Genomic DNA, 26,574 nt, shown 5'->3' with positions numbered 1-26,574 from the left:
AGGTACGTGCCCTTGACCGGAGTGGAACCCGGGACCCACTGTCTGAGGACCCATGCTCTATCCACTGAGCAAAACCATCAAGGGCCTTGCTGTATTTATTAAATTGTAAGGGGACATGGCTTGAGTATAGCTTAGGGTTAATTGAGACTAACTGGGCAGGAGAAATAAGATTGGGTAAAAGGAATCTGGGTGGTCTGTAACCCATGGCACTCATTTAGGAGGTGAGAAAACTCTCCAAGGGGCCTTTCATTTTCTGCCAGCGGATTTGGTAAGGTGCCATTAACCCAATACATGACCCAAACCTCCTCTTATTTGCAAAAGACTGGCGTCAGCACGCTGAAACAAATAGACACCACTTTCATTCTTACTTAAGACCTCAGCCTCTCTGAGGGGTAGGAAGAGAGCTGCTCACCATGGAATTTTACCAACTGCAGGTTGCACCGCATGCTTAGTTTGAGAAGTGAGTGGTGGAAGGTAGGTAAAATCATTACCTACAGTGCTGTGGCCGCCCTGAAAAGGCAGGAGGGACCCCCACCCAAAACTGAGTTCAGAGGTCGAGACTGATGGTACCACACGCACACCCCAAGGCTATGAAAGGTCTATCGCTCACATCCTTGCAGTCCCAGAGGAGACAGGGCAGGCCTCTCCAGCAAGTTTGAACTGGCTGGAGGGAGTAAGGAGAGGAGACTGGCTCAGGGTCTTGTCGAGATGGAGGGGTGGGGTCAGCATGAGGGTTCGAGAGTACATGGTCAGGTGCTGGTGGGGTTTGAAACTCCTGCCAGTATCAAAGGAGGGAGCACCTGGGACATCTCATCAGCTTGCCCGGATGTGGGGCAGAAACAGCAAAAATGAGGGCAGACTCTGTTTACAGCCAATGGATGGAAATCACTTCTCCAGGGCCTTGGAGGGGGCTAGTGTGAAGAATACCTGCTACCACTTCCTGAATGTCGCGTGTGTCCGTGTCTACAGTAACTGTAAGGGGACCTGTGCTAACTTTGTCATGTGACTTTGTCTAGGCCTCATTGCCGGTGCATAACCAGGTGTTACCTTCCATCGAGAGTGTGGACGGCTCGGACCCTCTGGCCACTCTGCAGAACCCTATGAGTAGACTGGAGGCCAAAGAGGAAGAGGATGAGGATGAGGATGAGGACTCAGAGGAAGAGGAGGAGGAAGATGGTGAAGACACAGACCTGGATGACTGGGAACCGGATCCCCCTCGGCCCTTTGACCCGCACGACTTATGTGAGTACCAGCGAGTTCTCACGAGTGAGGCTTCCTGTGTGGACCATGCTCCCTGCTCCAAGGCATTGAGCCTCAACTTGGACATGTGCCCTGCCCGAGAATTGGACCCTGACCTCCTGGTTCATAGGTTGACACTCAACCACTGAGCCACGCTGGCTGGGCTCCCCAAATTTCTCCTGGATCTTCCGTGTGATGGTAGTAAAGCCCGTTTGCATGGGGCCAGAGTTCACCTTCATGTCCAACAGAGATCTATCTCGTATGTTTTTCCTTGAATGCATGTGTTTTCAAGGCCACTCCTTAGTCAAAATACACATAAAGTCACTTTCTCTTATAGACATTCATACAAAGTAACTCTTCACTATTGGAGAATTGTTGAAATTGGAACTTCTATTTCCTAAGCCAGATCATCACACAGCCAGAGCTGGTAAAATATGATTGGTTAATTAAATTAGCTAAGGGTCGTGAGTATGATCTCTGTGTGGTCCAGTGGCTATATATACATCATTCTGACGGTTAGCTGACAGATGGGTGCTGCGGGGGAAGAGGCAGGGAGTGTGGATGCTTAGTGCAAACTGATCACTCGGAGAATGAGCCAGTGCGTCCTCTCCGGGTGGGTCCGATTGTGCCATCCAGGTAAATGAAGGCTGGGATGTTCAGTCCATTCATTTTAGCATTATCTTCACGGAGTGTATGGAACTCTCAAACTGCACAGTACGCTCTCTGTTTTCGTTCCCAGACAATGAGATTTCTGTAATTTCTTTTGAAAAAATTGATTAAATAATATTGTCAGGTTTTCTTTTTAACAGCTTCATTGAGACATAATTTATACACTATAAAATTCACCTTTTTCATATCATCAGATTTTATAGCATTTAGCCTAATAAGCTCTTCTTTTTTTTTTCTTTTCAGACATATTATAATTGATTTGTAAATTTAGTGGCCACTATTTGAATTAATACCAGTAGAGAAATAAGTCACAGCCACAGTCTGCATATTATTTTTGGCAGGCGTAGCTGATTCTGCCTGATTTTAGAGGAAAAGTTCAAGATTTTATTGGTCTATGAAAGCTAATATATTACAATTGAATGGGTATTGTAATTATAGGAGTTAATTGAATTTTGGTCTGAAAACTTAGGGATTTTTCAGCTTAGAACTTTTTAATTGATTTTTTTTAGAGGGAGGAAGGGAGAGAGAGAGAGAGAGAAAGGGAAAGAGAGAAAGAGAAACATCGATCCGTTGTTCCACTTCTTTATGCATCTGCTAGAGGCCTGATGCACGAAATTTGTGCAAGAGTAGGCCTTCGCAGCCCTGGCTTCGTCCAGAAGGTTGTCTGGAAGGTCACCCGGATGGTTTTGCCACTTGGTCGATTTGCATATTACGCTTTTATTATTATAGATTGGTTGATTTCTGTATGTGCCCTGACCAGGGATCGAATGCGCAGCTTTGGCGTATCAGGAGGATGCTCTAACTGTGCTACCTGGCCAGGGCTCAGCTTAGAACTTTTTACCTGAGATCAAGTCATGCTGAAAGATCTGACTTGCAAGTTTTCTTTTTGTTGCAGGGTGTGAGGAGTGTAACAATGCACACTCTTCAGTGTGCCCGAAGCACGGCCCCTTGCACCCCATCCCCAACCGCCCCGTGCTCACCAGAGCCAGAGCCAGCCTCCCCCTGGTCCTCTACATTGACCGGTTCCTTGGAGGTGTGTTCTCCAAAAGGCGCATCCCTAAGCGCACCCAGTTTGGCCCCGTGGAGGGACCCCTTGTCAGGGAGTCCGAGCTGAAAGACTGTTACATTCACCTAAAGGTAAGTTATGCTTTATTCGCAGTTCACTCTTGTTCTTGTTACTTTTAAAGGGCACACATTTTCCTACTGAGTCTCCTAACCCAGTTTCATAGCAGTTGATTGCTAAGGCATGACATGAACAGCTCTGAAAGGTGTCGGTGTTAGGGGCTGTATCAGTTGGCTAGAGCTGCATAACAAAACACCAGTTTAAATGATGGAAATGCATTTTCTCACAGTTCTGGAGGCTAGAAGGCCAAGATCAAGGTTGGGGGGGGGGGGGTGCTTACCTCTGAGGCACCTCTCTGATGTGTAGAGGCCGCCTGCTTGCTGCCTCTCTGGTCATCTCTCCCTGGAAGGCTGCCCTGGTGTCTCTCTGTGTGTCCCGATCTCTTCTTGTAAGGACACCGGTCAGGCTGGAGTAGGACCCACTCTAATGACCCCACTTAAACTTAACCGCCTCTTTAAAAGTCCTATCGACAAATACAGTCACACTCTGAGCTCTTGGGGGTTAGGTCTTCAACATGAACTTTTTTGTTTGTTTATTTTTGGCGGGGGGAGGGGCACATAATTCAGCCCATAACAGGTGCTCTAACACCTCCTCCGCAAAATGATTAGAATACAGAGGATTGTGTAAACCAAGGGTGGGGAACATCCAGCCCCTGGGCCTTATAAGGCCCGCAAAATCCTTTGGTCTGGCCCTGCCAAGGCAGTAGGGGTGAGTTAATTAAATGTTTGATCAAATATAGCAGGCTAATTTTTAAGTTGATAATAGTGTGTGGCCTGAGAATGATGTTACAAATATCCACATGGCCTTTGGCAGAAAAAAGGTATCTAAGTACCAATAATGTTTTCAAGAAAATCACTTTTCAGTTTTTGAAACTGATGTTGAATCTTTTGCTAAAGAATAGCACACTGTAAGTTAAAGTATATTTATACGGATCTCTCTCTCTTTTTTTTACATTTGATGCTTTTGCTTCTGTTTAACCTCTTGGTGACTGTCTCTTTGAGAGCCACTCTGGAGAGTTAAGAAAGGGAAGTGGGAAGGAACAGTATTTGGGATGTGTGTTTTGAGAAATTAGGTGCTATCATGGGGAGGTGTTCTTTGGTAAATGCTCTATATCTCTAAGGAAGGATATTCCTTTGTAAAGAGAAAAACAGGCTGCACATTATAAATGAATGCAGTTGAATCCCAAATGAAAGCAAGTTGTAATGAAATGGGGAGTATTTTGCTTACAATTTCTGGCTTATTTGTAGCATTTTTTGATGTGTTAGTTAATGATAAGACATCTTCTGAAGCTATACAACCAGGTGGTTAACTTTGAGGTTTTGCCAGGTAATTCTCCTATAGGTGGGTCTTTGGAAGTACCCTTTCCCTTTTATATTTGGCAAGACACAGTTCCAGGATCTGTACAGAGGGGAGAATCGGGACATATGGCTTAATCTTTCCTCTGCTATGACGCGAAGGCAGAGCATATTGAAGAGTTTATTTTTGTTGTTTGGTGTGGCTTTTCACTTTCTCTTCGGTTGCAGGTTTCCCTTGACAAAGGGGACAGGAAAGACAGGGACTTGCACGAAGACCTCTGGTTTGAGTTGTCTGATGAGACCCTTTGTAACTGGATGATGTTTGTGCGCCCAGCCCAGAACCACCTGGAGCAGAACCTGGTGGCTTACCAGTATGGCCATCACGTGTATTACACAACAATAAAGAACGTGGAACCCAAGCAGGAACTGAAGGTACGGAGCGGGGTCAGTGGGGACTCTGCTAGGAATTGTGATTAATGCTTTCCCTACCTTTTTTTTTTCTTTCCTGAATTTATAACAGCAAAACCACAATCACCTAAAAATCCAACCATAGGGTCATGGCTAAGTACATTTTAGAATACAGACTTTGTGGAATAGTATCCGCAGTTAAAAATGAAGCCTCTCAAAATTAATATTTTCTTATTGCTAAAATAATGTTCCATAACAATGATATATGATTCATTCATTTAGGGATTAATACATGGAACCCCTACTGGTTTCAGACACGAGGAAAAGATGAACGGTTCCCTGTGTTAGGAAACTTGTATTCTAGATGGGGGGAGGGGGAGGGCGCAAAGGGTATAAATAAGCAAACAATATCAAATAGTGGTGAGCATTAGGAAGGAAACAAATGGTGCAAAAAAAGCAAATGACAGCGACGGGAGCAGTTTAGGTCGCTGGAGAGGGAGGGCCTTGCTGAAGAGATAATTAGGCCGAGAATTAGCTAACGAGAAGGGGCCAGCCGTGGAGCAGGGTTAGTGGATGGTGAAGAAAAGAACCCAGCATTCCCGGTGGTGAAACAGCAAGGGCAAATGAAGGTTGGGGTGGGAAAGACCTGGAATGTTTGAGGAACTGACCACAGGCCTCTTGGTTGAAGAAACAGTGAAGCAGAGTGATGAGAGCTGGGATGCTTAGCAAGTAGGACCAGATTATGTGCCCTTAGGAGACTGTCAGGCATGTCAGGTTTGTCACGAAACAAGAAGCTGTTGCTGGCTTTTAAGCATGGGAATGGCAGAACCTGACGGTGTTTTAAGAAAACCACTCTAGCTTCTGGGTGGAGGATGGGCTGGAGGGAGCAAGAGTGGAAAAGAGGAGGCTCATTGGCATGTATCTAGTGACAGAGACAGAGATGAAGAACATTCGAGCAATCAACAGTTTTTGCTAAAGGGTTACAGAAGAAAACTGAGAAGTCCAAGATACCTTTTGGGTTTCAAGTCTGAGCAATTGGGTGGAAGGTGGGGTATTTATTGAAATGGGGAAGGTAAGCAGTGGTTAGTAGGGGAGTAGGGGAGCATCTTGAATTCAGTTTTGGGCACATTAAGTTGGAGCTGTTTGTGAAACATCCGTAATATCAAGTAGGCAATAGAATGTACGTGGAGGGAACAGGGAGGGTCTAGGATGGAGATACTGATTTGGGAGTTATTAGTATAGAATTGGTTGGAAATGGATGTGATCACCTTTGCAAAAATGAAGAAGGCCCTAAACTTGGACTAAGCTTTGAGAAACACCAAATATTTAAGAAGTCAGGGAGAGGAAGAAGAGCCATACATGGAGCAGATGCAGGGAGAGGGGAAGAGACCAGGAAGGCGTGGCAGCATCTGGAGGCCCTGGGTGAGAGCCGTTTGGTGACTGGTGGGGATGGAAGCCGCTGTGATTACAGCTGTGTGAAAACCCGTGTTTAAATACAGATAGAAACATCAGGAGAGGCTGTGTTTTATTTAGATGAAGAGCCATGAATATTACCTCTTGTGAAGTTGTTCAAATAACAAAAACAATTTAAGAAAAAGAAAACACGCTGTGTGTCTTGGCAGATGAACTTCCTGAGTGCCCATCTGCCGACTGGTGTTGGAGGGGTTGGGCACAGTGGGATGTGTTGTTGGTGTGAGCTGTTCTCCACAGACTGTGGAAAGGGGAAGTATTTGAGAAGTTAAGCTCGCAGGGAACACCTACTAATGGCCCCCAGTGCCTCACCATGCGCTTGGTTCTTGCAGGTGTGGTACGCCGCGTCCTACGCTGAGTTCGTGAACCAGAAAATTCATGACATTTCTGAGGAAGAAAGGAAAGGTGGCTGCCTTTTTATTTTTTTATATGTTATATATGAATCCTAACTTACGTAGTTTGTATCTTTATGCAATCCCTAATTTTTCTATATCAGCATATTTAAAAAGATATTCCAGTAGGCTTTCTAGAGCTACACATCCCTGTCTAATTCTAGGATCAAATGACAGTGACATATTTACATCTCTTTCATGAGTGCTGGGAAATAGTATTTAACGTAATGAAAACCTGCAAATGCTAAATCAGAGGGTGATTCCTATCTAGATGTAATCTCTGGGGAGATAGCCAGACAGGCATCGATTGTGTTTGTAATATAAATGTTACGGTAGTATCATCTCCATACATAGAAATGCACAAATGATAAGTATACAGCTCGGCGACTTTTCATGAAGTGAACATACCTGTGTAACCTGCACCCAGGTGCAGGTATGGAACAGGACCTGTGTCCCAGGGGGCCTCTGTGCTTCTTTCAATTGCCCCTCACCTCACCCAAGTGTGATGCCTCCTGACTTCCCTCCCAGACATGATATGTTGGCCCTAAGCTTAGTCTGATAGAACTGTGTGATATGTACACTTCTGGTATGCACCTTTTGCTCAACATTATGTTCATGAGATTCATCCGTATTGTTGTGTATTGTTATTTGATCACTAGAGGCCTGATGCACGAAAATTCGTGCAAGAGTAGGCCTTCCTTCCCCTGGCTGCCGGCACTGGCTTCCCTCTGGCACCCGGGACCCAGGCTTCCCTCCTCTGGCTGCTGGTAGGCACCCGGGACCCGGGTTGGCTTCCCTTCGGCCACCTGCAGGCACCCGGGACCTCAGCTGGCTTCCCCAGGGCCGCCCGCAGGCACCTTGGACCCAAGCTGGCTTCCCCTGGGCCGCCCGCAGGCATCTGGGACCCAAGCTGGCTTCCCCTGGGCCGCCCGCAGGCATCTGGGACTCAGGCTGGCTTCCATCTGGCCCCGGCTTCGTCAGGAAGGACACCCGGAATGACATCCGGTCTAATTAGCATATTACCCTTTTATTATTATAGATTCTCATTGCTATGTGACCTAACTCCAAGTAGGTAGTATCAGAATTGCTTTATACAACCCAAATTTCCATTACGGTAAAATAGACAAATGAATTGTGGTACATTCATACAATAGAATACCAAATCAGTCCTTGGGCCATGTCACCTCCCTGGCACGTTGATGTATGCTTAGCAACCACAGAAGCTCACCTGAGCTTCAATGCCCAGGGCTTTTTTGAGGTATCATTACCTAGGCGCCATGGAGTGAATCACTGTTCCTGGGGCTGAACTTACCCTCCAACTCCTGCTCCGCTCCCTGGCTGCTATCTCCTTGCTCAAAGCAATCTGTAATCAGGTGGCCTGGCTTTCTGGCACAGCCAGCCCTCATCAGCATCATCTCATTAGCATAAATTCAGGGATGGTCAGGGACTACTATCAATCACAAAAACACATATTACTCGGAAATTCCAAGGTCTAGAGGTTATCTCCCAGGAGCCAGGGACAAAAGCCGGTTACATTCGTTAGTATACGGGAGGGTCATTTCCAGCTTTTGGATACTATGAAGATTGCCACTGTGAACATTCTTATGCATATCTTTTAATGAATATGTGTGTGCATTTCAGGGGTGTACCTCTCGGAGCGGAATTGCTGGGTCATAAGTTATGCATATAATCAGCTCTGAACATTGTGCCAAAGTGGTTATATTGGGCATTGATTTTCAAGTTATTTGTGATAAAATATACCCTCAGATTTTGAAGCTTGCATCTGAATCACTAGGTTATCTGAATACAGATTTCCACTGTAGTACTTTCTGTCCTTCCAGTGTGGTGAGGATGTGTGTGTGTGTGTGTGTGTGTATGTGTGTGTGTGTGTTGGGGGTGGAAGAGGGTAGTATGAGGATGTTTGTTCCATCATGAATATATCAGAAAATAAGGTCCTAAAAATTGTTCTCTGTCAAACTTTAGCCTTTGATTTTAAACAGTAATGCAAGTAGCAGACACTATATGTTTATGAACTCGGCTGTGGTGAGATGAGTGGGGGAGGATGCTTGAGTTTTATTGGTGTCTATTGATCATCAGCCTTTATAACTTCTCTCCTGTGACTGTAGTTCTTCGAGAGCAAGAGAAGAATTGGCCCTGCTATGAATGTAACCGCCGATTTATAAGCTCGGAGCAGTTGCAACAGCATCTCAATTCTCATGATGAGAAACTGGATGTATTTAGCAGGTAGAATGATGGGGAATTTTTCAAAAACTTAGGTTCTCAAGTCCAGACTCATTTCATATTGTCTATAAACTGATGAGTATTTGTGTATATGTGTGTGTGTAAACAGGTAACCAGGTAGGCTGCTGAGGGGAATTTTTTATCTGTCATGTCCCACCCCCTCCACCCTGATTTACCATAAATCTCTTTTCCAGCATAACCAGTACCCAGCAATGGGAGGGCCTTTCACCTTAGTTAAATCTCCCCTAACTAAAGATCCTAAAGTATGAATTCTTGAGATAGCATACACCTTGGAAATAATGTGCATCTTTGATTTTCAGACTGTTTTTAGTAGTAGAATTTCTTCCTTATATGTTCAATTCCACTATATAAAAATTCCACTATATTTCTTCTCTACGAGGGAGAATCATATCGGATGGGGTGGGCAGGAGCCAGATCAGGTAGGCCTTATGAGTGATGGTAAGAAATTTGGATTTTATTCTAAGTGTTGATAAGAAATCTTTAGAGGGTTCTGATCAGGGAGTATTGTGATGTCAATTATATTTTAAAACATCACCCGGATAAAAATAAAACCATTTTAGCTTATATTGGAGCAAGAGTGAAGACAGGGAGTCCAGTCAGAAGCTCTTTGAACTGTCCCGGTGAAGAATGCGAGTGGTTTGGAAGGGAAAGGACCAGAGGACAGTGGCCGGGCTACCAGCCTCTGTAGGATTTGAAGAGAGGGGACAGTGTGACACACATTCAGGGAGTGGGAAGTAAATGGTCTGGGAAGTACAGTATGATTGCCTGCAGCCTTGGGAGTTCGCTGAAGTCCATGGCCATGAATTACAGGGAGACCACCAGCGTGGCCGTGCCATCTCCAGCTCCTTCGCTGCGAGGTGCCATGCAGAGTGGGCGGAGGGTTGGGTTGCACCGTCCACTGACCCACACTGGCCAGGGCTCTAGCTCCTTTTTTTTTTTCCTGAATAATTTGAGACATCTCTTTGAGCTCTCTAGACAGCAAAGATGAGACATTTAAAAAGTGTATATTAGCAGAAACAATTGTTTCCATTAGAAAAAACATCAGGAAGAATAATAAAGTAAGGAAATCAAGATTTGGGAAAATATTTATTACGGAGCATTATGTAGCCATGACTAATTATAACCCAATCTCTTGTCCTCAGAACAAGATGCAGAGGAAGGGGACGAGGCAAGAGGCGATTTGGCCCAGGCCGACGGCCAGGACGTCCTCCAAAGTTTATCCGCTTGGAAATCACCAGTGAAAATGGAGAGAAGTGTGATGATGGGACACAGGTACTGGGGCGCATGGGAAAGAGGCTGGCTTAGAGGGCGTACCGGCACTACTGGTGCATCTAATTAGAGGATGTACCGGCACTGCTATTGGATTTAATGCAGATGCCCTTCCGAGGATGACAGGTCTGTCGGGCCAGCCCTCTGCTGCCTGTTGCTTAAAGTGTGGCTAGAGACCAAAAGGAGAACTTCACATGCCCACAGCCTGGGGCAGCATCCCAAGCCCAGTGCAGGCTGGGAAAGGGAGTCAGTAGCAGTGCTTTCTAAGGCATCCCTGAAGAAGGGCCAGGGCATGGTTGGTTTTTTAAACTTGCTGTTAACTTTTTGTAAAATGCAATAAAAATGAATTAGTTAAAAAAAAAAAGTGGCTAGAGAGAGGCAAAGAAAAATGTATTTTCAGATATTAGAACAAAAACCCAACTTTCCTGCCCTAAAGTTTTGAATTTGTCCGGAGATATTGGGGGACTGTTTAATTAGTTTAAAAATTAAGATACGATGTTCCAGAAGAGTCTTCTCCTCATGAAGCGATCTGGAATGTCTCATAGTTTTCACGTTCTACGGGTAGTTGTCTAATTAACTTTCCCAGGAGGAAAATACTTTTTCTGAGCATTACGACTCTAGCCATTTCAAAAAAGCAGTAATTCAAAACCACAGCTGACACTCTTTCTCACGCTCACCTCTATCTAGGTAAGGGAATAATTCCTGGTTATTGCAATTTCAGGACTTGCTGCATTTTTCGCCCAAGGAACAGTTTGAGGAGGCTGAGCCAGCCACTCTGAACGGGCTGGATCAACCAGAACAGACCACTCTCCCGATCCCTCAGCTGCCACAGGAGACCCCGTCTTCCCTGGAGCAGGAGCCGGAAGCTCACAGCCTGCACCTGCAGCCCCAGCACGAGGAGAGCGTGCTGCCCACCCAGAGCACCCTGACCGCCGATGACATGCGCAGGGCCAAACGCATCCGAGTAAGTGGGAAGCGGGCGCTGGCCTTTCTGCAGTCAGCCGGCTGAAAGGTGCTGCTTTCCAACCTGTTCACCATCCACTTCGAAATCTCGCATCTGGCTTATCCCACGCTCAGTCCCCTTATTTTGGAAGAAGGTGTTATCTGTGTCTCGGTGTCTTTGTGTCCTGTGGCAGGCCGGTTGGGTGGCTGGTTCTAGAGTCCATCCGTTTATTAAGGACGCAGAGCTGGGCTTTTGGCAGCTCCTGGACTGGTAGAGTTAAAGTCGCAGAGCTCTCTGGATCCCTAAACTCCCTGATTGGAAATGGAGTACATTTCATTATAATAGCTACGTCCATTAAAGCGAGGCTCACCTGTGTCTAATCATCGCTCTCACGTTACTCTGGGGCACCTTCATTTGGTTATCTGCAGATTCCAAGGGGAGACTGGCCAGTGTCATCAGCCATCAATGCAAAGGGACCTGTGTCCTAGCTGATGTGACAGGGACGACCCACACCCCCAGGGAAAGCTCGAAGTTAAGCTGTAGGTCCTGGAGCAAGTCGGAGTCTCACCTGTGTGCCCTGCATCTTGACTCGAGGCCACAGGGCTGTAGGGCCTCGCTGGCTTCCAGGCGGACGCATCTTATTCTTACTCTGCAGACAGCCTTTGAGTCCGAGTTAGGAGCTGCAGGGGTGCATGTGGAGAGCAATGTGGTTTTGTGGAGTAGGTGCCTGTGCTGACAGTTTGCATTCAGAAAACAGTGTCTTAAGCCCCTGTTTCTGAGCAGGATGTGTAAAGCCTTTTATTAGTACTTTATATGCGGACGACAGGGCTCTTTTTGAATAACTTTCCAATTTCTGGATGGCTCATGGTTTTAGCTAATGTTTCTGTTGGTTTTCTCACTTGCATAGGTGCAGCTTATACTTCTTTTGGTCTTCTTATATGCCTATGTGCTAGAAGGGACCTTGAAAAATAGTCTAGTCCATGGCTTATACAAATGCGTTTAGACATTAATAGCTACATGGTAGCATCAAAGAGCTCTGAGCCCACTGAGGCTAAAGGACCTTTGTGAGGTTCCTGCAAGGGACACATCTAACACTTGTGGCTCCATGTATGTTATTTCAAAAGTGTATGTAAACACACGGAAATAGAGAACAGAAAGGCAAACAGCTGCGAACCAATAACTTCCCATGCATCATTCCACGTTACTTCCCGGTCTGCATTTCACCCTCTTGCCCAATTACTGTCTTCTCTGCTTTGGCCATTCTGATTTTTCACTTAATTCAGAGAAATGCTTACTAGATTTAATTTTTTTTTTTAACGGAAAAATCTAAAGCCTACCTGTGTAGTGGAGATAAGGACATACAAACATAATCTAGCTATGATTGTACTTGTGTTCTTGAGTGAGTGGTTGCTGGTTTTGGTACAAGGTTCCTCATGTCAAAGCAAAAGCCACGGGCATGTGGCTTTTGAAAGGTCAGTTGAGCTATTTTTTCCCCTCTCACACATCCTGAAAGGTAGGGCTATGTATTTTTCTCATCTTTTCTGTCCAGGTTGGTAATGACCAACTGAAAGGAAGTCTTCCAATCCACTTGGTAATGTAACTATTTTTCTCTCCTCTAATGCTGCCTGCTCAGTTGGAGCTGCAGGTAGGTTGGTTTCTGTGTTTCAATAACAGAATGTTCCTTTAAGTGTTTGCCTTATCTGCTATCCTTTGCAACCTGTACTTACTAAATCCTGGTAGGAACTACAACTTGGTTGCGGCAGTAAATGCAAATTAGTTAATGAATAATGGTAATTTATTTTCCAATAGATCAGCGAGTAAGTCATGGGCTGCAGATTCCTCAGACACAAAATGAAGGGTAGGACTAAGTGATCAATCCAAGGCCCCTTCCAGCTCTAAGACAGTCTGAGGGACGCGTGGGATGGTATTGAATTCTAACATGTGTTCAGCATGTGCTGTGTACAATGGAATGTTCCCCGAGGCGTCTTCTCAGAGCTTGCAGTCTGATTGGGAGACAATGCTAATGTGAGGTGCTAAGTGCTAAATTTAAAAGTTTAGCATATAATTGTTATAAGAAGTTCAAAGAGTGAAAGGCAAAAAAAAAAAAAAAAGATGAAGGCGTCAGGGAATAGATGAATTCATAGATGTAGTGAGAGTTAAAACTAGCCCTTCATAGAGAGTCCGGAAGAAGGTCGACCGTTTCAAAGGAGGGCAGCCATGGATGCAGGCCGAGAAAGGTGTGCGTGGTGTGGTTATGGGACAGTGCGCACACTAGCCTGACCCTAGGGTGGGTGCCAGGTGAAGGACAGCAGTGAGTGAGGTATGTCGGGCAGGGCTAGCCAACCCGAGACTTTGAATGCAGGATCAAAATAATATGAAAATTAATCAAGAGTTTGGGTTTCTTTAGCTATTAATATCAAACTTTAGGAACATGTTATGGTCTTTGTCTGCAAAGAATCTGTGGTCTCAGAATTCACTGCATTGTAAGTGGAACCTCTCATCACAGATTTTAGCAACTGTACCACTTGGGCTCCCTTCTGTTAGCTTCTGCACCGTGTAGTGTGGTGTGGTTGACTGGCTGTATCTCATTAATAGAAATTAGCATTATAGGATCCATAATGGATGCACCTGTGCTGCCGTCACCATTTTTCATGATTTGTCCTGGAAATGTGTGCCAATTGTAGCTCTGAACTACAGGAGATTCCAGAGTGAAATGGCCTGCATCCGTGGTCGGAATGGTCTCAGCTCTCCTGCCGTGCAACGTGAGGACTGCATTAGGATCATCAGATCAGAGAAATGCAATCTAGTTCTTGAGGACCGGGACAGTACTCAGGGCTCCGTGGAAATGAAAAAGACGATAAGAGCAAGGTTGTCCCAAGAAGCAAGGAAGTGGAGCCAGGTGGCTGCTCAGTTAGATCAAGAGTCTGAGGATGCTCATCCATAATCAGAAGTGACAGGAGCCTTATTAGCATCATGGATCAAAACAAAACTGAGTTCTAGAGTTGACATCCAAGGAGAAATGGAATCTCCAGCGAGGCCAAGGTCAGGTGGTGTCCACTGTCTGCCCTTGGAAACTAGTGACTTGGATGAAGGGAATGATTCTTACCTGCCGAAAGCGCTCTAAATCTGGACTCTGAATTTCAGGACAGCATTTGCTTATTTGCCATGTTTCCATAAAGTTTTGACAGGAGCTAAAATACTGAGAGCTTTGATGTAGAATAAGGATCTGTAGATCTAAAAGGTTGGGCAACAGCTAGGCAGTAGAATGAAGTGAGAGCGAGCTCTGGCTGATTTGAGAAAGGTCTGTTTTTAAAGATCTCCGCTGATGCTCTAGGAAAGTTTGAAATAATTCTTTTTGATTTTCACATGAAATACATTTAATTAATTCTCGAACTTCTCTTGAACACTTCCTATGAAATAAGGGCGCTAGGTGCGAAGGTGAATAAAATCTGCTGCAAGCCTGGTGCAGCCCCAGTCATCCTGGAAGATAGGAGAATTCCTAAACACCTGCTCAAGACAGGAGTGTAACGTGCACCCTCAGCCCCGCTGGAGAAGCCCGGAGGAGGGAGTTTTCTATGGCAAAGCAACTAGGCTCAGAATTCTCACTAAATCAAAACCAAGTATTTTGCTTTTTCCCGAAATGATTATTTTACAGCAAATTTAATTTAGAAGTTGCTGTGTGTAATTTGAAATGAAGGGTCTAAGCATTGTTCATTGCACTTTTTGTTATACAAATAATGCCTTAAAAGCTCCACTAATCCTTCCATTACTATTCCCTTCTACTTATCTAAGCATATATATATATATTTTTTTCTTCTTTTTGAGGGATTTTCCCCCTTCTCATAGTAGACCTTTCCCCTGGTTGTTGAGGAGCTAATGAATGAAACTGCATTATAGTTTAGCTAAGGTGTTGGTTCTGTACTATCTGTGTGAAAGATGACTGTTAATCTGCTCTCAGGAGAGATGAGTTGCTTTTCCAATAGAGGTGATGAATTTGCACTGACTATCCGTATTCTCTCACTTGGATTCCCCATAACAACGGCATGAATTTCCTAGGTGGCTAATCAACATTAGAAATGCAGTCTGTGACTGAAAAGGGGGCAGAGGCAAAACGGACTGGTCTAGACAGGGAACAAAGCAGTACGCTTAACTTGGTTAGCATGGCATGCTAACCAGTGGAACTAACTAGCTGCATTGAGGCTTGTCCTCTGCATTTTTTGAGTAGAAGTGATTAAATGTACAATCTCCATTTATCATGTGTGCTCATGTATCTTACCTCATGAGCAAACACGTTCACATAAATCTGTATCCTTTGTTTCTCTCTCAGTTCTTTTTCTTAAATTGAGACATAATTCACATACCATAAAAATCGCCCCTTTATGGTGGTTTTTAGAATATTCCCACAGCTGTGCAATCATCAGCACTATCTAATTCTGGAACATTTCATCACCCTCAAAAGAAACCCCGTATCCATTGCCTCCTTCACCCAGCCCTTGGCAAGTGCTACCCTTCAGTTCTTTTTATTACCGTATTTTTTTCCCGCTAAACATTTTAATCAAGCTTTGAATTCTTTATTTCTGTTTTTTAAAAAACATATTTTTATTGATTTCAGAGAGGAAGGGAGAGGGAAAGAGAGATAGAAATGTCAGTGATGATAGAGAATCATTGATTGGCTGCCTCCTGCACGCCTCACATTGGGGATCGAGCCCGCAACCCAGGCGTGTGCCCTGACAGGGAATCAAACCGTGACCTCCTGGTTCATAGGTCGACACCCAACCACTGAGTCACACTGGCCTGGCCAAGCTTTGAATTCTTTTTCTCAAGGACTTGGACAAGTAACATTTGACTGACTTGCTCCAGCCTCATTCACGCACGTGTGACTTAATCCCAAGTCATTTCTTCCAAGTCGGCAATTTTTATTCCACGTCACTTTAGGATTTGTCTTACTGAGCAAGCCTTCTATTGGGAATATGTTTTTGAATGTTGCTTAAATGCTTTCATAAGAAAACACACACATAGACATAAAACAAAACAGGAAACGTTTGTCTTTTCAAGATGAACTTCTTTGCGACGTCTTTATTTTTAATGTCTCGCCAGAAAAATCTTCTTTTCCAGTGTGTCCTAGAGTTTCATTTCTATGGAAAATCAATTATTGCAGAGATCACCCTCTTGCTCTATAAACCTGCGATCACACATTTAATTTCCTCCCTAAACCATCCTGTCTGTGTGTGTCTTTCAGAACGCAGCTCTCCAGCATCTGTTCATTCGCAAGTCCTTCCGGCCTTTTAAATGTTTGCAGTGTGGGAAGGCCTTCCGTGAAAAGGACAAACTGGACCAGCACTTGCGCTTCCATGGGCGGGAGGGGAACTGCCCGCTGACCTGTGACCTCTGTAACAAGGGCTTCATCAGCAGCGCGTCCTTGGAGAGCCACATGAAGCTCCATTCGGACCAGAAGACGTACTCTTGCATTTTTTGCCCGGAATCCTTTGACCGCCTTGATTTGCTGAAAGACCACGTGGCCATCCATATCCATGACGGCTACTTCACCTGCCCGACCTGTAAGAAGCGGTTCCCAGATTTCATCCAGGTGAGTGTCTGCTACTGAGATTCCTGTCTGCTTCCCTCTTTTGGTGAGAAAAACGGATGTTTGGAAAATTGAGACTGCCGTCACCTGTCACCTGCATTTTCTTCTCTTTTTTGTAACAACTTCACAATTGAGGACATTCCTTCAATCTACTTTATTTTTTATTTTTTTAAAATGCATTTTTATTGATTTCAGAGATGAGAGAAAGAGAGAGAGAGAGAGAGAGAGATTGAAACATCAATGATGAGAGAGAATCATTGATCGGTTGCCTCCTGCACACGCCCTATGGGGATCGAGCCCACAATCTGGGCATGTGCCCTTGACCGAAATCAAACTTGGGACCTTTCAGTCCTCAGGCTGACGCCTCATCCACTGAGCCAAACCGGCTAGGCGGGAACTCTGTTTTTAATCTTAAAAAGGAAGGAAAATAAATGTTGGTTGCATGTAATCAGGGCCTTGACTACAAGCACTCTTCCTTCCTCCTCTTCTTATGGGAGGTCAAGATTTGTAAGGCTTCTGGCTCCTTGTTTTGTGACTTTGTCGAAAGGAAAGTGTGTGTTACTGAGGCCAATTATCAGTCACACCTAATGGGATTACCTTGCTCAGTTTCTGAAAGTGCTTGGCAACGCCTCTGGCGCCCTCTAGAGTTGATAAGCTGCCTTGTCATTTCCTTTGGTGCCGAGTCCCCTGACCTTTTCTGCCTTTGCTGGCAGGTGAAAAAACACGTGCGAAGCTTCCACTCAGAAAAGATCTACCAGTGCACGGAGTGCGACAAGGCCTTCTGCCGCCCCGACAAGCTGCGCCTCCACATGCTCCGACACTCGGACCGCAAGGATTTCCTGTGTTCCACGTGTGGGAAGCAGTTTAAGGTGTGTGAGCAGGAGCAGCCGGAGGTGGTTCTCACGGCCACTGCAGTCACGTCCAGCCAAGGATCACTGCGTGTTTGTTTCATCAGCTCATCACCCACTTTCAAAGAGCTGGACTGGAGATGCATTTTGAGCCTCATGTTTGAGTTAGTTATTCTGATAACATTAAGGAAGGAAACTCACCTTCATTTCCCAAAATGATTCATTCAGATCCCCAAGCAAATAGAGTAATAATGCATCTCCCAAAATAATCCAAATGTATGATAACTAGAACTAAATTGCTATTGAGGCATTCCTAAGAGAACAGTCCATTTACTTACCAAAGCAAGAGATTTTTATTGAGCACTTACTAAGTACAGGAGGCTGATGATTGAGCCCTGCAGCAGCAGGACTGTCATCTGATGGAGGCGGGACATCTGTAGGGTGCGGAGAGGGCTTAGACCACTCTGGGGAATGTTAATGACGTCAAGGATTAAAATAAAAAATAAAGTCAGTAACCTGCCTGGAATTTAGAAGCACAGGAAAAACCCATGGGAGGCCCAGAGATCTGAGTTAAACAAATAAATGTAAAGATGGTAAAAAAAATAAAAATGCTTTATTGGGAAATCAGATGATTCTGCAAAGATCCGTGGAGGGACACCCTCCTGGCTCTGACTGTAGGTGGCTCTGTCATAGTAACTGGAAAAGTATCAGGAGGGGAAAAATATTTTTACAAGGATGTATTTGTATAGAACGTGGACACATTGAAGAGTAGTAGAAATGCCTTTCAAAGCTTAAGTTTTATGGTGTGTGTGTTGGCAGGTTGTAATCTCAATGGCCTTTCATATATAGTAGCGTGATTTAGAACTCTCTAAATGACTCTAATGGGAAAGTATAAATGGGTCTAGGTTTTTCTATTTCTTAATTGAAAAAAAACGACCATTTATCTAAAAGGATTCCTGTTTTGTGATGCTTACTGGTTAGCCATCTATCCCATCCACTTAACATTTTTTGGTTATCTATTTTGTGCCAGATACCATTTTAGCACCAAGGCATACAACACACACACACACACACACACACACACACACACACACACACACACTTTTCTGCTAATATTTTACTTTCACCCAATACATTAGACAGACTTCAGTCAGGGAGGCCAAACCACTAGGAGTACTATGGAATGAGGGGTTTTATTACAGGAGAAGATGGAGGAGTAAAGGTCTGACAGGAGAAGTTGCAGGACCAGAGAACCTGGGAGTCTGGGCCCCCAGGCCCTTGCAGCGCACGGTGGGCTGTGAGGGAGAGCTGGTGCTGCCGTGGACGACTGTGTGGCTGCCCATGGGGTGGACATGGACTGGCCAGCAGGGCTGGCAGTTGAGAGCTGGTGGCTCGTGGGGGACAGCAGGGATGCTCTGGTACCACCGCATCTGACCCGAGAGCATCGTGGCTGCTGCTGCATCTCCACCTCCCAGTCGGTACCAGAGATGAGAGGACCTAGTCTGGTGGGAGGTCCTGAGTCTTCACAAGTAACCGTTTAATCGTATGTCCAAGAGCAGAGCCCCTCTGGGCAAGGGAGCTGGCGTGTTTTGTTTTCGTTCAGGATGGGCTCTGCCTAATGGTTTTTCCATGGACTCACGCCAACATGTGCTCACCTGACTAGACCTAGACCATGAGCTCTGTCCATAGCAGGCAGTGTAATGGTTTGCATGAACCTCTGAATCCAGAAGATGAGAGAATCTTACATTTATTTGGGATTTAGAGGAATATCATTATGTTTGTTAAAACATGGGAGAATTGAGTTTACATACCGCTTTGTAAATTCCGTATTACCTATCATTCATTATCAATCTGTCTTGTACTTCTTAATACCAAACTTATTCCATATACCCTTTGCTCTCTTCTGCAAAAGTGCAGTGTTTTTTTTCTCTCTAAAAAATCAGTGTCTTTCTTTTAAAAAAAGAGTTTTTATTGATTTTTAGAGAGAGAGGAAGGGAGAGGGAGATAGAAATATCAATGATGAGAGAGTATCATTGATTGGCTGCCTCCTGCATGCCCCTACTATGGAGTGAGCCCATAACCTGGGCATATGCCCTGGCCGGGAATTGAACCGTAGCCTCCTGGTTCATGGGTCAACGCTCAACCACTGAGCAACATCGGCCGGGCAAAAATCGGTAGCTTTCAAATTGAAGGGTCATTTTCCACCGAGGCTCAGTGAGATGCACTTACTTGCTAGTGGACAGAGTCATTCCTAGTCACTTTGCCATGTCCTTGTATGTTCCAGCTCTGACAACTCGGGTGCATCTCAGTAGGTTGTGGTCACTGCTAACTTGTATTGATATTTTTAAAATATCCCTTCAATTAAAAATTTTCTACCCCCACTTCTCACCCCCTGCCTTTTCAACGATTTTCTCTCCATAGCGAAAAGACAAACTGCGGGAACACATGCAGAGGATGCACAATCCCGAGAGGGAGGCCAAGAAAGCTGACCGCATCAGCCGCTCCAAGACCTTCAAGCCTCGCATCACGTCCACCGACTACGACAGCTTCACGTTCAAGTGCCGCCTGTGCATGATGGGCTTCCGGAGACGGGGCATGCTGGTCAGTGCCCAGTGGCTCCGGGCTCCGCCGGCCACCTTTCACCTCTCATTTCTATTGTGTGGTGATGGCTCTTGTATATACCTGTATTCTACAGACTTCCATAGGTTCTGGCAGGGGCTGGGGGAAAAACAGGCCAACAATTCCCAATTTGGAGTTCTCTCCTTGCCAGTCTCCCTTCGCCCTCCTTTGCCATAGTTCAATGGTTGGCAAACTGCGGCTCTGTTGACTAATGAGTTTGCCGACCACTGCCTTAGGGAAAAACACTTAAAAAACATTTTAATAATGTACTCATGTCTTTAACCTGAAGTCAAAACTTCTGGGTAAAGGTAATGCCTTACTCAGTGGTTGGCAAGCTCATTAGTCAACAGAGCGGCAAACTGCGGCTCACGAGCCGCATGTGGCTCGCGAGCCGCAGTTTGCCAACCACTGCCATAGTTCATTAGAAGAGGTGTATAGCTAGCACTTTTCTTTTTTTTTTTTTGTTAATCCTCACTTGAGGACATTTTTTTCCATTGCCTTTTTTTAGAAAAAGTGGAAGGGAATGGAGGTGGGGGAGAGAGAGAAACATCCATGTGAGAGAGACTCATCAATTGGTGGCCTCCTGTATGTGCCTCCAGCGGGGAAGGGGGGGCAGGAGGGGGAGAACCTGCAACCCAGGTATGTACCCTTGTCCAGGAATGGAACCCGTGACCCTTTGGCGCATGGGCCGACGCTCTAACCATTGAGCACACCGGCCAGGGCTATCTATCACTTTTCATTGCTAGTTTTGTTTTGCTTTACCCTTCTCAGTCTCTGGTCTTACCCACGTTTATTTCCCTCTTCTCGTGTTCCTGAGTGTACTTTCTCTGGGCTCTTTGCCTTCTCGCCGACTGTTCCTTTAACCTCTTTCCAGCTATGACACAGCAACAGAAGAAAGTTTCATCAAGGCAGCCGTGCGACCAGGTTAGCTGGGACACCAGGACAGCCAGCGCACAGCAGGCCCCAGTACCGCCTTCTGTTACAATCTCGATGAGATGCCAGAACTTAATCCCTGTTTGTGTCACTTAGCCTGGGGTAAAATTGGTCTCCTTAGAGTTGTTTTGTTTAAAGTCGCAGAACCTATTGACAGCTACTACATTAAGTGAGGACTTTGTATTTCTGCCAGGAGCTAAAGTCAGAGAGCATCATTTAAAATTCAGAACCTGGCCCTAGCTGGTTTGGCTCAGTGGATAGAGCCTCGGCCTGTGGACTGAAGGGTCCCAGGTTCAATTCCAGTCAAGGGCACGTGCTTAGGTTGCGGGCTCAGTCCCCAGTAGGGGGTGTGCAGGAGGCGGCCAATCAATGATTCTCTCTCATCATTGATGTTTCTATCTCTCTCTCCCTCTCCCTTCCTCTCTGAAATCAATACAAATATAAAAATAAAATAACATTCAGAACCTTAATTTTTATCTCATTCAATGTCCTCCCTAAGGGTCGGGCACTAAATAATGAAAGACAGGTTTGCATCAGGAGAATTCACCACAGAAGTTCCTGCTACTGTAATTTCCCTTTTTCTACAGTTCCTTCATCAAAGACTATTCATAGGACCCACAGTGACCCAGTTCCCTTCCGTAATTTGCTGAGTTCCTGTTAACAGGGACTGCTAATGCTTTGGTGTCAGATGGGTCTGCTTCTGGCCAAACACCTATTGTTTTGGGGCACCGCTGCAGAGAATGTCAGCTTCTTGCCATCGCTCGGAGACATTTGCCTAGTTTCTGTTCATCATAGGCTCTCTTTTTCTCATTTCCTTATTCCCCCGTTTAGGTCAATCACTTATCAAAGAGGCACCCGGACATGAAGATAGAAGAGGTGCCGGAGTTAACCCTGCCCATCATCAAGCCCAACCGCGACTACTTCTGTCAGTACTGTGACAAGGTAACGGAACCGCCCGCCGCAGGGCCCTGTGGGAGCCTGCGCAGGGCCAGCTGGTCCGCGGGTGGGGACGTGGGCCGGGACCTTCAGTGCTCTCGACAGATGGTTCCCCGGCTCCCAGTGTTTTTCCACAAAACAAGGGCTGCAAGCGTAGCCTCAACTTAAGCCAAATTGTTTTTCTTCAGAATGAGCTGGCTTTCTTTTACTCCTGTTCCCTTCTCTGTGATTTTTGCTGCAAAAGAAGAGTCTTATTACCAAGAGCTTAGTATATGGGTTCATTTAAAATGTCTTAGCTCTATAATGAGAGTGTTTATCAGTGGGTTTGTAAGATATGTGGTAGATTTTGGACTTCTAGAAGATCGAGTAGCATGTGCCAAGGTTTTGCGGTGGAGTACTCTGTGCTATTTCATTCTTTATTTCTGTCCAGTTACAAAAAAGACAGAAAGAGAACATGTGTTTATTGCTTCACTGTAACACTGTTTCCTTATACAATGAGGTCCTGGTTGCTATTAGACTTTTCATTGTGGAGGATTCTTTGGCATCTGGTAGTCAAGTACATACATCGTGTGAGAGCTTTCACAGAAAGGCTAAAGGATACTGGCCTTAGGAACAGTTCTCGTTCTCTGTGTATCCCTCTCTTCAACTGCAGGAGAAAGGCTATTTTCACTATTACTATCGTAGATCTATAAATCCAAGGAAGACGGAGAGAGAGATAGAAACATCACTGATGAGAGAGAATCAAGCCTGCAACCAGGCATGTGCCCTGACCAGGAATTGAACTGTGACCTCCCGGTTCATAGGTCAACACTCAACCACTGAGCCACACTGGCCGGGCTAGATGATGTCCTTGTTTTATTCTAATCTATATTATATATTATCTTTCATTTTATCTGTTTATTTTGGGTGCATGATATCTATTTTATTTTGGGCTACACTAATACGTTTTCTCTTTTCCTTGTACGGAAATGGTTAGAGGTTTGGCTTTAAGCAGGAAAGGGGAACTGGGTACGGCTTTCATGGCAAAGCGTTTGAACTTGCAGGTTTACAAAAGTGCCAGCAAGCGGAAGGCCCACATCCTGAAGAACCATCCTGGGGCCGAGCTCCCGCCAAGCATTCGGAAGCTGCGTCCTGCCGGCCCTGGAGAACCGGACCCCATGCTGAGTACCCACACCCAGCTCACCGGCACCATAGCTACCCCTCCTGTCTGCTGCCCCCACTGCTCCAAACAGTACAGCAGCAAGGTAGGGGAGCCTCTGGCGGAGTAAAGGGTCTCTGGAGAGAAGGTGGCTTCTCCCAGGCGCCCTGCTGGCTTCTTCTGACTTGATGGGGACTGACGTTGTAAGGAGCTGCTTGCTGAGAGCTGGGAACATAGGTGGAACAGGGGAGAAGAGGGTGGGCTAGTCCCAGGATTAGCACCATCTGGTGGCCTGAGCACTCGACTGGGCTCCTTTTCCTTGGCCTGCCGCTGAGGGCTCCTGTGTGAGAGTCCAGCTCAGAGTTTGTGAGCTCGGGCATTCGAGTACTGCCCATCACGTGATGGCTCCTGAAAAGGGGGGCTGTGACTGACTGCGGCAGGTGCTGGTGGGACCAGGGGGTGCTGTGAGGTGTTCTGACCTCTGATGGTGTGGGTCATGTGATTCTTTGATTTCTCTCAGCCTCTTCTTTTCCTTTTTGTAGCATGGGCCACCTTAGGGAGGGCACAGTCAGCATCGCTCTGACTTTTTTTTTTTTAATGGATAACATCGGGGACTTTAGGAACCTTTGTAGGTTTGCTTTTGAGAAGGACTGAGAATAACTAATTCCAGCAGTAACTAATTCTTGGTTTTTGCCATAATTTTCCAGACCAAGATGGTCCAGCACATTCGCAAGAAGCATCCAGAGTACGCCCAGCTCCCTAACACCTTGCACACGCCGCTGACCACCGCTGTGATCAGCACCGCTCCGGCCGTGTTAACCACCGACAGTGCCACCGGCGAGACCGTGGTGGTAAGTGTGTGACCGGCGAGAGCACCTTGGGCCCCTCAGGGGTCACAGCTTTCAGGGCCAGAGTCTTTAATTGGCTGCAAATGTCGCCACTCTGCTTCTGATCGGGTCTCCCCTGTGAAAGGGGTAGTCAGTGCTGCTCATTGGCCGCAAGGTTGTCCAAACCTTGAGGGTCACCCCACTGGGCCTGGCACAGACAGATGGGTACAGATATATAGGTAACCTTCCAGCATCTTCTCTGCTTGGGAATTTCTTCTATGCGAGCTCAGGGCTAACTTGTAGGTTCCACGACCCACCAGTGGTACAAATGAGACTTTTGTAGGGTCCAAGTGCACTGAAGTAGCTACAAGCAGCACTGCCATCAACTAATGCGTTTTGTGTGAATTTTCTAGACAACAGACCTGCTAACCCAGGCCATGACAGAGCTGTCCCAGACCCTGACGACAGATTACCGGACGCCCCAAGGGGACTACCAGCGAATTCAGTACATCCCCGTGTCACAGTCCGCGTCCGGTCTCCAGCAGCCTCAGCACATACAGCTTCAAGTGGTGCAAGTGGCCCCGGTACTGTACTGCACTCGTCTCTCGTTCCCTTCCTGACTGCCACATTGTCACCAGCGCATGTGGCCCTGAGGTTAACGAAAGCACGATTCTCAGGGCTGGCGTGGGGCTCTGCTAGAACGTGCTTCTGCACGCACATCCGGAGCCTAAGGCATTTGTAAAGCCCTCTGCGGCCGAGCAGGGCTCTGACTTAGCAGTCAGAGGGTTTAGGCTCCAGCGCACGCTGCCATCTGCGCTGCTGCGGACAATACCCGCGCAAACTCTCTGAGCCTCTTCTGCATCCTTATCCTGGGTCACCGGGGTGACTTCTTGGTGAGGAGCCAGTTTGAGAAGTCCCGACACAGGCATCAAGTGACTTCTATCATGGGAGCTTGTACAGGATAAATGTGACCCAGTCTCTGAATACCAGGCAGTACCTTATTCAAATAGACCAGCGATTTTCAACAGGTGTGCCGCCAGGATTTTTAAAACATGCAACACTTCACTGTTTAGCCAGGGGCACTGGCCTCTTTTCCCTTAGATCAGTGGTCGGCAAACTGCAGCTCGCGAGCCACATGCGGCTCTTTGGCCCCTTGAGTGTGGCTCTCCCACAAAATACCACGGCCTGGGCGAGTCTATTTTGAAGAAGTGGCGTTAGAAGAAGTTTAAGTTTAAAAAATGTGGCTCTCAAAAGAAATTTCAATTGTACTGTTGATATTTGGCTCTGTTGACTAATGAGTTTGCCGACCACTGCCTTAGATTATCAAGTAAAAAAGTGACAACAGCCAACACAACAATAGCTGCCTGGCGTGAATAAATCAAAATTATACATAGTTGTATTAGATCGGCAACAAATACATTTTTTGATGTGCCACAGAATGTTAGTAATTAGTTTATGTGTGCCATGAGATGGAAAAGGTTGAAAATCGCTGGTACAGGCGTATAACTGTGTTCCTTCTACCAGGTAATTAGTAGCTCATTCTTCCTGATCAGGGAGCCAAGAGAAGGATTCCCCCCAGAACTGTTGTTTCATTTAATTACACTGAGGGAGTGTCCGCCAGGCGCATGAGCAAACCAAATGGAAATCATGTGGTCTCTGAAAATTGGAAGCTAATACCAGAGCATGGAGTGGAAGCTGCCACTCACTGACTATTCATCTCGTTTTTCTTATGGGAGGGCTCTTCATTTTGGGTTCTGGAAGAATCTGTGGATCCCTGGACTTGCCTGTAAAATACGATGTGCATGTACTTTGTTCTGGAATAAGGGCTCATACGTTAGCCAGTTTTCAAAGATGTCTGCGATGCATAAAAGGTTACGAACCGCTGTTCTAGTGGTTCAGTCGAGACAAGCTGAAAGGCAATTCTCTTCCGTGATATCTTTTAACTCATAAAGGGTAGGTCATTACATTTAATTGAAATTGAAGGGGAAAGATTTCCGATTCCGGAGAGCGTCTCATCCAGCTTTTATGAAGAGCTATATTTCTTCTGGCTCCTTCCCTTTCAGAAGTTAATAGCATTAGTGGCTCCTGTTTTACAAGCTTCATTATAAAAACTGCCTTTTTCCCTGCCGTTTGCCAGCTCGGCTCAGGTGTGGGCTCTCTGGGAGTGAAGCCTTGGATGGAAGGTTCTCTTCTCTCTCTTCCTGCGTTCCTGTTGGGATATTGGTTGAGCTGAACTTCTCTGGGAAGATTTCCCTTCGCCTCGATCAGGATGGGTTTGTGTTTGTCTCCCCCAGGCCACCTCCCCTCACCAGTCTCAGCAGTCCACTGTGGACGTGGGCCAGCTGCACGACCCGCAGACCTACACCCAGCACGCCATCCAGGTGCAGCACATCCAGGTCACCGAGCCCGCCGCCTCGGCCCCGGCCTCCCAGGTACACGCGGCGTAGACTGTTCACAGACGTTAGTGGGACCCAGGGACCCTGAAGAATTAATAAAAGTGAAGAGACATTCCCTTCAGACCTCGTCTCCTTGACTCCCGAAATAACGTTACCGTGGACCTTAGTTTTTATATTGGTATTTGGACACATGTTAAGTGATTAGCTTCTATCCCAACGGGCC

At 46.0% G+C, this 26,574-nt stretch overlaps 1 protein-coding gene across 4 annotated transcripts in view; it reads left to right on the top strand.

Moving 5' to 3' along the window:
• PRDM10 (PR/SET domain 10) overlaps positions 1 to 26,574 on the top strand; it is a 76,405-nt gene that overhangs the window by 40,043 nt on the left and 9,788 nt on the right. For all 4 annotated transcript variants that reach the window (XM_079762775.1, XM_079762778.1, XM_079762776.1 and 1 more), the window contains exons 5-19: positions 1,017 to 1,242; positions 2,804 to 3,045; positions 4,555 to 4,758; positions 6,537 to 6,609; positions 8,723 to 8,840; positions 10,001 to 10,130; positions 10,849 to 11,091; positions 16,310 to 16,657; positions 17,368 to 17,523; positions 19,924 to 20,103; positions 21,886 to 21,996; positions 23,034 to 23,234; positions 23,836 to 23,979; positions 24,369 to 24,539; positions 26,250 to 26,387. In XM_079762775.1, coding sequence (XP_079618901.1) covers positions 1,017 to 1,242; positions 2,804 to 3,045; positions 4,555 to 4,758; positions 6,537 to 6,609; positions 8,723 to 8,840; positions 10,001 to 10,130; positions 10,849 to 11,091; positions 16,310 to 16,657; positions 17,368 to 17,523; positions 19,924 to 20,103; positions 21,886 to 21,996; positions 23,034 to 23,234; positions 23,836 to 23,979; positions 24,369 to 24,539; positions 26,250 to 26,387 — 2,685 coding nt within the window. The remainder of the gene's footprint in view (positions 1 to 1,016; positions 1,243 to 2,803; positions 3,046 to 4,554; positions 4,759 to 6,536; positions 6,610 to 8,722; positions 8,841 to 10,000; positions 10,131 to 10,848; positions 11,092 to 16,309; positions 16,658 to 17,367; positions 17,524 to 19,923; positions 20,104 to 21,885; positions 21,997 to 23,033; positions 23,235 to 23,835; positions 23,980 to 24,368; positions 24,540 to 26,249; positions 26,388 to 26,574) is intronic.

This window comes from Cnephaeus nilssonii, assembly GCF_951640355.1.
Source record: "Cnephaeus nilssonii genome assembly, chromosome: 22".
Lineage (NCBI taxonomy): Eukaryota > Metazoa > Chordata > Mammalia > Chiroptera > Vespertilionidae > Cnephaeus > Cnephaeus nilssonii.
Note: the sequence above shows the minus strand (reverse complement) of the source record. Positions and strands in the feature narration are given on the sequence as shown.